The sequence below is a fragment of the Leptinotarsa decemlineata genome, unplaced genomic scaffold (assembly GCF_025532065.1).
Source record: "Leptinotarsa decemlineata unplaced genomic scaffold, Ldec_3_MD MMD2_P_RNA_scaffold_12, whole genome shotgun sequence".
NCBI classification, from domain to species: domain Eukaryota; kingdom Metazoa; phylum Arthropoda; class Insecta; order Coleoptera; family Chrysomelidae; genus Leptinotarsa; species Leptinotarsa decemlineata.
In genome coordinates, this window is record NW_027412526.1 from 2,799,376 (window position 1) to 2,813,304 (window position 13,929).

At 41.8% G+C, this 13,929-nt stretch overlaps 1 protein-coding gene and 1 non-coding gene across 3 annotated transcripts in view; both read left to right on the plus strand.

Moving 5' to 3' along the window:
• The window catches only part of mthl1 (adhesion G-protein coupled receptor methuselah-like 1), a 215,277-nt gene that overhangs the window by 127,041 nt on the left and 74,307 nt on the right, over positions 1-13,929 (plus strand). Inside the window, exon 4 of one of the 2 annotated variants that reach the window (XM_074171733.1) lies at positions 5,210-5,290. The exons of the other annotated variant lie outside the window; for it this stretch is intronic. Coding sequence (XP_074027834.1) covers positions 5,210-5,290 — 81 coding nt within the window. The remainder of the gene's footprint in view (positions 1-5,209; positions 5,291-13,929) is intronic. 2 annotated transcript variants of the gene reach the window in all.
• On the plus strand, positions 3,111-3,223 carry TRNAL-CAA (transfer RNA leucine (anticodon CAA)). The gene is made up of 2 exons: positions 3,111-3,148; positions 3,179-3,223. It is a non-coding gene; the product is annotated as a tRNA-Leu (tRNA).

Genomic DNA, 13,929 nt, shown 5'->3' on the forward strand with positions numbered 1-13,929 from the left:
CCGGCGGTCTTTAAGAAACGGCAGTCTATGAGAAACATTTGCTTGCGGTCTGTAGGAACCTGCTTGCGGTCTGTAAAAATCTATATTCGATAAATCTGGAGAGTCATGAATGAAAATAATCTAAAAAGTCATAGTTTCTTTGGCCATATATCCGCTTACGATATATTAGAAACATCGGCTTGCAGTCTATGAGTAACGGCGGTCTATAGGAAACCGCTGCTCGCAGTCTATAAGAAACAGCGGTCTATTAAAAACGGCGGTCTATAAGAAACATCTCTGGTCTATATGAAACATTCGATTACGGTCTATAGATAACGACAGTCTATAAGAAACTGAGCTGCTGCGGTCTATGAGAAACATCTGCTTGCGGTCTCTAAGTAACGGCTGTCTAAAAGAAACCGCTGCTTGTAATCTTGAAGAAAACGGCAGTCTATAAAAAACATCTGCTTGCGGTCTATAAGTAACGGTGGTCTATCAGAAACCGCTGCTTGCGGTCTCTGAGCAACGGGTGCCTGAAAGAAACCGCTGCTTGCGATCTAGAAGAAACGGCAGTCTATAAAAACATCTGCTTGCGGTCTATAAGTAACGGCGGTCTATCAGAAACCGCTGCTTGCGGTCTCTAAGTAACGGCTGTCTAAAAGAAACCGCTGCTTGCGGTTTAGAAGAATCGGCAGTCTATAAAAAACATCTGCTTGTGGTCTCTAAGCAACGGCTGTCTAAAAGAAACCGCTGCTTGCGATCTAGAAGAAACGGCTGTCTATAAAAAACATCTGCTTGCGGTCTATAAGTAACGGTGGTCTATCAGAAATCGCTGCTTGCGGTCTCCAAGCGACGGCTGTCTAAAAGAAACCGCTGCTTGCGGTCTAGAAGAAACGGCAGTCTATAAAAAACATCTGCTTGCGGTCTATAATTAACGGCGGTCTATCAGAAACCGCTGCTTGCGGTCTCTAAGCAGCGGTGTCTGAAAGAAACCGCTGCTTGTGATCTAGAAGAAACGGCAGTCTATAAAAAACATCTGCTTGCGGTCTATCAGAAACCGCTGCTTGCGTTCTCTAAGTAACGGCTGTCTAAAAGAAACCGCTGCTTGCGGTTAAGAAGAAACGGCAGTCTATAAAAAACATCTGCTTGCGGTCTCTAAGCAACGGCTGTCTAAAAGAAATCGCTGCTTGCGATCTAGAAGAAACGGCTGTCTATAGAAAACATCTGCTTGCGGTCTATAAGTAACGGCGGTCTATCAGAAACCGCTGCTTGCGGTCTATAAGAAACAGCGGTCTTTCAGAAACATCTGCATGCTATAGATGAAAAATATTGGTCTATATGAAACATTTGATTGCGGCCCATAAGTAACGGCGGTCTTCAAGAAACCACTTTTTGCGGTCTATAAGAAACGGTGTTCTATTAGAAACTGCTGCTTGTAGTCTATAAGAAACGGCGGTCTATAAGAAACATATGCTTGCAATCTGCAAATAACACTGGTCTATATGAACATTCGATTTCGGTATATAAGAAACATCTGCCCGTGGTCTATAAGTAACGGTGGTCTATAAGAAACCGCTACGTGCGGTCTATAAGAAACGGCGGTCTATAAGAAACATCTTCTTGCGATCTATAAAAAACATTGGCCTATATGAAACATTTGAATGCGAGCTATAAGTAACGGCGGTCTATAGGAAACATCTGCTCGCAGTCTATAATGAACGGTGGTCTATGAGAAACCGCTACGTACGGTCTATAAGAAACGGCGGTCTATCATCTTCTTGCGTTCTATAAAAAACATTGGTCTATATGAAACATTTGATTGAGGTCTATAAGGAACGGCGGTCTATAAGAAACGATATTCGATGAAGCTAGAGAGTCACGAACAAAAATAATCTGGCTTTACCTATATTCAAGAATATGCAGATCATTGGTACAATGAAATAACGCCACAGACTCCTAATTTACTCTAGTCGAGGCCGCAGACTGGCTGGAAACACTCCTCGAAATCAAGTGGTGCTAAAAGCACTGCAGAGAGCGCCATACATCTGTTATCTGACATCGATTCACTAATTAACGAGTATATTTAGTTCCGTTCCGCGACCACGGACAAACGCCCGCTTGTTGAGATTCTTGAAGAGGTCTCGGGATGACGGGACGCGACGGCTCCCGTTCGAGAAGAGATGATCTGCATCTCGAATGTCGTCGTTTAATTATTATAGCCTTATCGGTATCAGACGTTTCTGGGTCGGGTTTTTTAATTAAGCTTGAAACATCGGGTGATGTCACTTTAGGTATTTATATGAATGATTTCTTATTTATATTGTTATTATTGTTATTATTATTATATTGAGATTATTGAATATTGAGAATATTCCCGTGTAATATTTTGCGACCTATCCGGAACCTTTGATTGTATTGATCACGCTTTACCGCTGATTAAATTATGGAATTATACCGCTGGAATATGTTTAAAATATGTTTTTTCCGTTAACCAGCTGTCGCATCCCTACAAACGACAACCCTCAGGAGTCCAAACTTGTGCAAGCTAAGGACTAACGAGGTCTTACCTTTTCACGTGTGATTCCTAACACGGGTTGGACGATAGCAAGTGAAAATCGATCGTTCAGACTAGGGCTTGAACCACCGACTCTCACACATCGATCGATTGAGAAAGCGAACAAAGCACCCACGTTGAACCGCCTGGCTACCGACCTACCGAATGGTTCAGGAGGTATCTTTTTGAGCGGAAGATGTTGGGATTGAAGAGGTACAGAACAACTTGACATTGCTATTTTTTGTATTCTAAACAACATACAGTCGGATCTTATACAGTGACTGGCTTCTTTGAACATCACAGGAGCCATGAGAACAACAACTCCAAAACCTCCTCTTATTACGACTCTTTAATTTTATAACCAAAAAATCGTTTTTCGAAAAACGTATCAAGTGAAAGCAACATTTTTTTGTGTTGAACACTTCGTCATAAAATATGACAAGAAATCACTTGATGAAATTAAAGTCATTTCCTACGATATACCCTGTATAGTGTATATATTTCGTTCCTCCTTTTAACTATCTTATTACGTTCGGTTGATAGTACAAGACATTATTGTCGCTATGTTATCGCACATGTCAGGATGGCCGAGCGGTCTAAGGCGCCAGACTCAAGGATTCCTTGCCTACGCAGTAGGTTCGAGCGTTCTGGTCCACTCTGTGGGCGTGGGTTCGAATCCCACTTCTGACATTTTTTTTTTTCATCAGCACCCGTTTTTGGAAATATTTTTTGTATAATTTCTAATTTAAAGAATATTTTTTCAAAAATGCAAAAACTTTTCTGTTGCCTCTTATATTATATTATCAAAATAAAGGCTGTCAGTCAAGTTAACTCATCTTTTGATTGGATAGAACAACAAAATTTGCTATCGAGGATTTTCACCACGAGTTTTGTGGTTTTTTTTTGAGGATGAAAGGCGATTGATTTTCGAAATGTAAGCCTGTAAATAAAAGTCGGAAATCAGTCACTATTTTGACATGGAGACCAGTCTGACCATTTAATTTTGCTTTCGTTCCATTTTTTCCTTCGATATAATTTATTCTTTAAATAGAAATTCAGCCGCGGTTGCTGTTAAATTTCTCTTTATACTAAATACCTGGTACTTCAATTAGTGTAAATCCATTTGACTGACATACACACTTTCTATGATTAAGTAAAATCAGTCCAAATTATCCGGATGCCCGGTTCATTATATTGTACTTTCTCCTGCATATGAATAATAATAATAATAATAATAGGTCTTTATTCCCAGAATGATACAAAAAATAAATGTGAACATTTACTGAAACGGGAAAGGCTGAAGATCAGTTGGTTGCATCAAAAGATGCAACCTCTGTTTTTCATCTTAGGCCAAATGCATGTTAGCCCAGTCAAATTAGTGTAAAAAAGGGACAACGCAAAACAAGTTACTGGCAATTTTCTTTCTGGATTTTTTGGGGGTTACTGGTTTTATAACGGATGATTTTTTAAGAGGTATAGGATTTGATTTTCAAAACAAAAAAAAATTGAAAAAATTGATGAAATCTTCATTGAAATCGATAGAACGATCAATAAAATTTAATGTTTGAAGATGATTTCATGCAAATGCGCAAAGTCCAATTTTGGCATACTCTCTCTAACATATCGACCGGTATTTCACGTATAAATGCTTCAATATTGGATTCCAGAGCCAACCAGTCGTTGCTGGTTTATCCCTGTAGACATGAGCTTTAACATGACCCCACAAGAAATAATCCAAAGGCGTTAAATCACACGATCTAGACGGCCAATTGACCACCCCCAAACGTGAGATAAACTGTTCACTGAAGGCGGCTCTTAATTGGGCCATTGTTTCGCGTGCCGTGTGGCATGTGGCACCGTTTTATTGAAACACATGTCAGGCATGTCCAATTTTTACGTATCCATTCAACCAGAACACGTCACTGAACACAGTTTTTCGATAAAAATGTGGATCTTACTCAACTTTGCTAGCGTCTATTCACCAATTGTTAGACGTTGTGGGAGGTCGTGTGGCTTCAATTCTTGCACCAGCTGTATCTTATAAGGTTTTACACCCAAATCCTTTCGCAAAATTTTCCACGCAGTGTCGTAACAGAGGCCCAATTTTTGCGATCGGCGGCGAATCGACATTTCACGGTCATCACGAAAACTGGCGGATACAGCCGCAATATTTTCTTCGGTCCTCACTCTACGTATGTGTGTTGGTGGTTTATTGTCCAATAATGTAAACTGGGTTCGAAATTTATTCACAAGTTTCAAAATAGCTCAGTAGGCCGACGAAACTGCCCATGAATTGGACGAAGTGCACGACGCGCTTTCTTCACCGAGCATGAATTTTGATAATAAAATCCAATAATTTGCAAGCGTTGTTCATTTGTAAGTCGATTCATGGTTAAATTATAGACCGAACTAAACAAGTTTGACAATGGCACAAGACACGATTCACGCGTGATCTGTCAAAAACCGTATTGGAAACAAAAGTTGTTCAAAATTAAATTTTCTACAATGTTTGTAATTTTTTTTTTTCGTATTATCGATATTTGGCAGAGTGGCAGGTTTTTTGTTTGAAAATAATGAAAGAAGAAACAAAAAAATGTAGTCAAGCTACTGGAGGTTTTGTGAACTAATTTCGAAATCAAAACTTTATTTGAGTCAGTGACAGATTTATTTCTATAGGCTTGCATCCAGACATGGGAAAATCGACAGTAACGCAGTGGCACAATGTTTTTACGATGAAATGCAAGTTTTGATAGACAGGTAAGTGGTCAATATAGATTATTTGAACACTTGAAAAGCGACAGATACATATGATCACGGTGACTTATTTATTTGCATACCTAAAAGGGAATATTACCTACTAATAGAAATAAATTCACTTGTTTATAACAAATTATCTATTGAATACACAAATGGAATACTAGATTTTTTAGGAATACGAAAGAACGGTGGAAATAGTGATTTTTTCAATGGAAATTGGTTTCTTGATGTTAATTTTGAAAATAAATCCTTGATCAACAAATGCGTTTTATGAAATGAAAAGAGTTTACGAAACTTTTTTTTTATTATTGATTGCATCAATAAATAAAATCAGTTTTCATTTTTATAAACATAAAGAATAAGAAAATCAACAGAAATTGTAATAATGCTGCGTCTGTAGATAAAAAAACAAACTAACTAATCGAAATAAAATGAAAGAACAGTTCAATTGTTAAATCTATTCAGGAACTGAACTGAACTGAACTTCGCCCTTTATTTTCAAAAATATTCCGTTGATATATTTCCTCAATCTTGAATTTTGTAATATATTTTTGGAAAATAATAAAGACGATTACTATTTTTTTTCACCATATTGTGCGCTGGTCAGGCCCTATCCCCTTAAGCCCCGATACATTCAGGAGGACGCACCAGCATTATCAACCAATGACCTCTCCCCACGCCGTGGGGTAAGTGATCATTGGGTCAGAGAATCATGTGCCCTGAGAAAACGCAGTGAGTCAAGAATGACAGCCTTCTGCATCCGTCCGGCTAAGATTTCTGCCAAGCCGGTATGATTTTAAGATTTGACAGTAGAAAGGGCATCATTCCACCAAGGACTCCAATAATCAGAACAACCATCTTGAAAGAGTGATCTGGATAGAGTCTGCGGAGTTCGAAGAGAAAATCTCGATATTTTATCCGTTTTTCCTCCTCGTCTCGCCAGGAGCTGAAAACTACACGACAAATATCTTCTTGGTCTGGTGGTCGAGAAGGACTACATCAGGCTTATTAGCTTGTATGAGCCTGAGTGTGGGGAACGAATAGTTTCAATAAATTCGGCACTTCTCATTCCCCACAACGGATTCAATATCCCCCGGAGCGTAGGGCAACATCGGTGTCTCGTCAATACCGTAAAGGTGCCGTAGATGGTAATGAAGCACTCTACGGGCCGCGTTATGTCGACGAATATAGGCCGAGGCCGCATATGCTGGACATGCTGAAAGCAAGTGCATTAGGGTCTCGGGCGCCTGCACCTTGTGTCAGGAACCTCTATACCCATCATGCGACTGCGGTAGACTAAGGTGTCGAAGACACCATCCTGGCAAGCCATGATGAACCCCTCAGTTTCCGACTTCAGCTCACTCGACCTGAGAAAAGCGAACGTCAGGCGCTTTGATAAGCCAAGGTCTCCAATGTTATAGAAGAAGACCCCATGCATTGGCTTATCCTTGTGTTTCCGCAGAAGTAAGGTGATCTCTGCGGCTTTTATCTGAGCTTTTTGCTGAACGGGTTCCAACTCGGTGACAGAGTTCATGACCGAGGTCATCAGCTGCTTGGGCAGCTGCCCTAAGGAGAAATGCTCCAATTCCTGCTCTCTCATGGTCACGGACCATTCAGAGAAGGGGATCCGAACTCCTGACGCCTTTACAGGCTATATCCAGTACCATTCTGTCATGTAGACACCCCAAACTCAAAAGTCCACGGCCTCCCTGATGTCGGGGGAAGTACAACCGTGAAATGGACGATTTGGAATACAAACTCCTAAAGAGATGCATCGTTTTTCGGGTCTTTACGTCGAGTTGATACAGCTCCTCCCGAGTCCACTTCACTTCTCCAAACGAGTAGAATAAGATTGGAACGGCAAGCATATTTGTTGCGGCAACTTTGTTCTTCCACGACAGTTCCGATGAACAGATCTGTCGAAGTTTGTGCTGATACTTGCCGCGGAGAGAGTTCTCCACTGCTGTTACCTCTTGTGAGTTGAGTTTTTCCACCCCAAGGGAAGTATACGTCTCTCCGGCATCCTGATGGTGTAGGATGCTTCCATCTACGAGCTGCACATCCTCTCCGTAGTTCCCGCATCGTCCTCTTTTCAGATGGACCATTGCACATTTGTCTATCCCGAATTCCATACCGATAGCATGCGTTTACTCTTCCACCACCCTCAAGGACTGATGGAGATACTTCTCGTCAGAGGCATAAAGTTTAAGATCATCCGTATAAAACAAACGGGTGACCTTGTGCCTCCGGTTTCCGGGGGTGCCACAGTTATACCCCCGAGTATTTCTGAACGCAACGGGTTATGGCAATAGTGAGATGCAGAAGAGAAGGGTACTGAGGGAATCACACTGAAATACACCCCTTTTGAAAGTGACCCACCCTGTTTGGACTCTTGCTTGACCAGATTTTACGGTGAAGCGAGTTTGCCAAAGTGGTATCAGTTGTTCAATGCATCTCACTATTTTGTCGGGTACCGCAAGGCATCTGTGCAAATGCAAGATAAGAGGAGTTGGGAGGTTGAGTGTAGGCTTACAGCACTTAGGCTACATGTGACCCATTGTACATCCTCCCGAGGAGTTGTCCTCCTAGGTAATCGTCCATGCTGTCCTTTCCAGGAAGGTGGACAGGTTACTGGGAGACATCTTTATATCGGCGGGTGTAGGCCAAGACTCTCCATACTCCAGACACTCGCATACATCTCACACATCCTGCATAGAGGTGTGACCACTAACCCCATATTATGGAGGTGTTTCTTCAGTTGACAGTGGTCAGTCAGAAAGCCTACAGCTTCTCAGGGTCGCCCAGGGTGATCCTGACGAGACTGCATCCTTTGAATCCATCCGATCTCTTTAGGGATTGAGCATGGGTGTGACGTTTGGCTAGTTCCACAATTATCGGAGTATTATCTTGAAGTTATGCGTCGCTTGCGAGAAGCAATACGAAGAAAACGTCCGGTTTTGTGGAAAAGCAGTTCAGGGCTTTGGCATCACGATAATACACCTGCTCATTCGTCATTGTTTATTCGTGTTTCTTTGGACAGAAACAACACCGTTTTCATGCCTCAGACACCGTATTCACCAGATTTGCCCTCCTGCGACTTTATCCTGTTTCCAAATTTGAAGAGTACCGTGAAAGGGCTTTCGCGACTATTGAGGAGATAAAAATCGATTCGGTGAAAGAGCTCAAGGACATATCCTAAAGTGCGTATTAGAAACGCTTCGAGAATTGGGAAAAACACTGGCACAAGTGTACCTTGCCTGAGGGGGACTACTTTGAAGGAGACAAAATAGAAATTGATGAATGAACAAAACCGTAGACCTGTGTTTCGGAATATATAGTCCTCATCAATATGGCTAAGTACAATGATACACAACACTTGGTTGCAAAAATGCAAGGAATCAAAAAATACAGGTGTGCAGACATGTGTGCTTTGAAAACAAGCGTTGTCCATCCTTGCACTTAGTTACACCAAACTGATGAAGTGCTATATGCGATAAAATTATTTTCTGGATTAAGCGACAGTCCTTATGCTTCATAAATATGATTCTAACATCCGGGCATTGAAACATCGAACATACATGCACATACAGCCGGTTTATTTATAGATTTGTATTGGCCTGTTAGGTCAACTTATCTTCAGCAACTCGTCAATGAGGCATTGATTTATTTTCTTAATAATTGCAACCTACTTTTCGACATATTTATCAATATCGACTACGCTTCTCCTGTCTATACCGTCTGTTTTCAGTTTCTCTAATCGGGTTGAGTTTCGAAACATTTAAAATGTTTCAACATCCCGCGATGAGTTTGTTTGTTGGGGATAATATTTTTCTCTAATCGATCGGCCAGATGTTGCGGATTGCAAGTGTTGCAACAACAATTGATGTGGATTACTGCGGCACTATTTTAGATCCTTCCTTTGTATATTTACTGTTGAGGATAGAAGACAGAAACAATAATTCGTACCGTTATATTTTACGATATGGATATTGTTATAGTCTGGTCTGTAGAATGAAGAAACTGTTTAGCGAGCCAAAGCATAAAACGTCTAAAGCCGTTTCAAATATCAACAGTAAAAAGTATAAGTCTGATTTAGTCCTGTATCTGAATATTAACTGATTTCTGAGAACATTACAATATCACGAGAAAAAAATCAATCTTGCAAATATAATTCCGTTGCCTCAAGATTAATCAATTTCGCAGCTGGTCGCCAATTTCTTCAGCTCTTACCGTGTTGATCTATTAACGTTTAAGCGGTGTTAATTAATTTTCTGTGATTTGCGATCTCGGTGCTTTCGGTAATAAGTCTAGACGTCTTGTCAAGATGGGAGATAAATTATTAAGAGCAGATTGAGATTGCAGCCAAGCAAAGTGGGTTGCATCTCCAAGTAGGTCATGGAAGTGCGGTTTCGAGTGACAGTATTAGTTAAATTCGAGGTGGCGACATCAAAAACCCAATTTTTTCAAGTTTTTTATTAGTACAATCACTTGTGGGTACGTTTACTTGATAAATAGATAGATACGTAGATAGGTGGATGGGTGGAAGTATGGATGGATGGGTGGATGGATAGTTGGATGGGTGAGTGAAGGATGGATAGCTATTGTGAATGAGGGAAGGGTGGGTTGATGAATGGAACTATGTTTGGCTAGATGGGTGAACGGGTAGATTGGTTGGTAGAAGGATAGATGGGTGAGTAAAGGATGGATGGATAGTTGGATGGGTGAGTGAAGGATAGATACACACATCGGAAAAGTCTAAGGATATTTTTATAACATACTAAATATCATAAAAATAAATGCATGAGGTCGTTTAATTTCGATTAAATTGGTACACTCGACCACCCTGTAGATTTCCATGGGTTGAACAAAGCCTGCAAAAACGGTAACTAATCTTTTATCAAGTTTTTTACAAACTGTAGGCTTTCGGCTAAAATGAATAATCTGAAAGTGTCGAGTTTGCACATTCTATGCAGTTCTTGCTCAGCAATTAAACTGGAAATATTGTGCTTTAACATGGAACGCCATCACTTACCATTGGCTGAGATGAATAGAGCTGTAGGGCTTCTTCAAGGTGGCATGCGACAAAATGATGTAGCTCTTCGTTTGGGGGTCTCCCAAAGTATTATCAGTCGATTGTGGCGGCGTTTCCGTGAAACTGGCAGTCCAGCCGAACAACATCCAGGGCGAGGACGCGCTACAACTGCAGTTCAAGATCGATTTTTGGTCTCAACCGCAAGAAAACAACCGACAATCACAGCACCTGAGTTGGTTAACGTGTTGCAGCAGACGCACCAGGTAACCATTGGTCGTGATACTGTCAGAAATCGACTGCATGAAGCAGATCTCCACAACAGAAGGCCACTTAGATGTCCACCTTTGTCGAGAGGCAATCGCGGTAGAAGATTAGAGTGGTGTCAAGAACATCAAAACTGGGATGCAAATGATTGGGCCACAGTTTTGTTTACAGACGAATCCAGATTTGGATTTCATCCAGATTCTCGTCGAGTAAGACTGTGGAGACGACCTGGAAATAATGAACGTTTGAGACACGTCCAGGAAGTCCACACATACAGAGGTGGTACAGTAATGCTATGGGGCGGAATCATGATCGGCGGCAGAACCGATCTCGTTTTTCCAAATCGCTCCCTCACAGCTCGACAGTACCTCGACACCATTCTTCTACCTATCGTCCGTCCGTTTGCTGGTGCTGTTGGTGAAAACTTCCACCTAATGCACGATAATGCTCGTCCACATGTCGCGCGTCTAGTGACTGGCTCACCAACGAAGGAGTTGATGTATTGCCATGGCCAGCACAATCACCGGACCTGAATCCCATCAAGTATGTGTGGGACATGCTTCAACGAAGAATTACTCCGCATATGGGGAACATTCACAAAACGTTTCAATTGAGAGAGCTTCTAATCGCTGAATGGGCAAATGTACCTCAACAAGACATTGACAATCTCATTTTGTCGATGCACGATAGATGTAGAGCCGTAATAAACCAGCGTGGAGGCCATACTTTGTACTGATTCCAATTTTTTTTGTATTATGATGTTTTTTTCGGGGTGCCAAAGAAGAGCCATATTTTTTTTTTAGTTTTGCTTATATGCGCACTCAGTATTTTTGACCATTTAATAAATTTTGTTGTAAGTTACATTCGTTTAATAATCACCCGTGAACTTTTTTTTTCCCTAAAGCGATCTAAAAAAAATTTATTTTCATTTTTAAAAATATTCCTAGACTTTTCCGATGTGTGTAGTTATGGTGGATGAGGAAAAGGTGGGTTGATGAATGGAACTATGTTTGGCTAGATGGGTGAAAGGTTAGGTTAGGTTAGTAGAAGGATAGATGAGTGAGTGTATGGGATGATGGATGGATAGTTGGATGGGTGAGTGAAAGATGGATGGATAGTTGGATGGGTGAGTGAAGTGTGGATAGATATGGTGGATGAGGGAAGGGTGGGTTGATGAATGGAACTATGTTTGGCTAGATGGGTGAAAGGGTAGATTGGTTGGTAGAAGGATAGATGGGTGAGTGGATGGGAGGAGGGATGGGTTAGTGAAGGATGGATAGATATGGTGGATGAGGGAAGGGTGGGTTGATGGATGGAACTATGTTTGGCTAGGTGGGTGAAAGGGTAGATTGGTTGGTGGAAGGATATATGGGTGAGTGGAAGGGAAGATGGATCGATGGTTGGGTGGGTAGGTAGATGGATTGTTTTGTGAATGAGGGATGGAAGAATGGGTGTGTGGATGGATCGATGAATGGGTGACTGGATAGATGATTGATTGGATGGGTGATGAGTGAGTGGGTCGGTGGGAGAGTAATAGACCGATGGGAGGGCGGGTGGAAGGAAGGATGGATTGGTAAATGGATGAATTGTAGAGTGGATTACTTGTGGATAAATCAATAGGAGGGTGGGTGGAAAGAACGATCGATTGGTAAGTGGATGAATGGGTGAGTGAATTACTTGTGGATGGATCGGTGGATGGATAGTGAGTGATGGATCGATGGGAGAATAAATAGATGGATATTTGGGTGGATCAGGGATAGAAAGATGGATGAATGGATAGCTGAGTGGGTAAGGGTGTGAGAATGGGTGGTTGGATGAACAGGTGTGGATGGATCGGTGAATCAGTGTGTTGATAGATGGATGGTTGGGTGGATGGATGGGTGAGTGATGGATTGATGGAAGAATGGGTAGATGTATAGTTGTGCGGATGAGGGGTGGAGGATGGATAGTTTCGTAGATAAGGGGTGTGAAGATGTGTGGATGGATGCACGAGTGTGTGGATGGATCGATGAATGGGTGATTTTATAGATGGATGGTTAGGTGAATGATATTAAAGCGGATGAATGGATTTATGGTTGAGAGGGTGGAAGGATGAATTGTTGAGTGGATGACTGGTCGGTGGGCGGGTAACTGATAGATCGATGGGTGAGTGAATAGATCAATAGGTGAGTGAATAGATGGATGGGTGAGTGGTTCGATGGGTCAGTGTTTGATCGATGGGAGAGTGGGTGAAGGGAAGGATGGATTGGTAAGTGGATGAATGGGAGAGTAGGTGACTTCTGGATGGATCGTGGGAAGGCGGGTGGATGGATAGATGGTTGTTGGATTGATGTGAAAATGGATAGATGGATTGTTGTGCGGATGAGGGGTGGAAGGATGGATAGTTGCGTAGATAAGGGGTGTGAAAATGGGTGGCTAGATGAACGAGTGTGTGGATGGATCGATGAATGGGTGAGTTCATAGAAGGATGGTTGGGTGAATGATGGTAAAGCGGGTGGATGGATTTATGGTTGGGAGGGTGGAAGGATGAATTGGTGAGTGGATGACTGGTTGTGGGTGGGTAAGTGATAGAGCGGTGGGAGAGTGGCTGGGTAGATAATCGGGTGGATGAGGGGTGGAAACATAGAAGGGTGAATGAATGGGTGAACGGGTGGATCTATGGTTGGGTAGTTGGGCTGAAGGGTAGATGCGTGGATGGATGGGTGAGTGGATAGATCAATGGGTGTCTTGGTTTATCGATGTTTGGGTGGGTGGATAGATGATGGGTGAGTGGGTAGGTGGAAATGGAAGAGTGATGGGAAAATGGGTGGGTGGATAGTTGGGTGGTATAGTGGTGGAAGGATTGAAGGGTGGGTGGATGAATCGAGTGTTGGGTGTATGTTTGAAAGAGTACATGGGTGTGTGGGTGGATAGATAAAGTATTCTTCGAGTTCACGAATGAATCTTCATTTGATTTTGGTTTCAGTGGTTCGGGTAGGCGATTGCTAGTTTTCAGGAAACAGATGTGAACCTTCAAGATCATTGAAAGTGATAGAATGAACAGAAATAGACAATTGACGGTGTCAAAACTGAACGAACACATTTTGAATTCTGACAGTTAACATCGATACGAATGGAACAAGACGTAAAATCAAAAAATCGGCGTATATTGTTGCGCCTTTAGAAGAGTGTGTTTCTTGGAGAATGATATGGATAGTGGTGAAATTGCAACAGACTAATATCCACCTCGTACTACATTGAAATCAGTCAACACAACACATTTTAAACCACCTTCGACATCTGTCAAGGACGCTTGAAAATGAAACGAACCAAAGAAAAACCTGTTAGGGTCATCGTTTTTTTT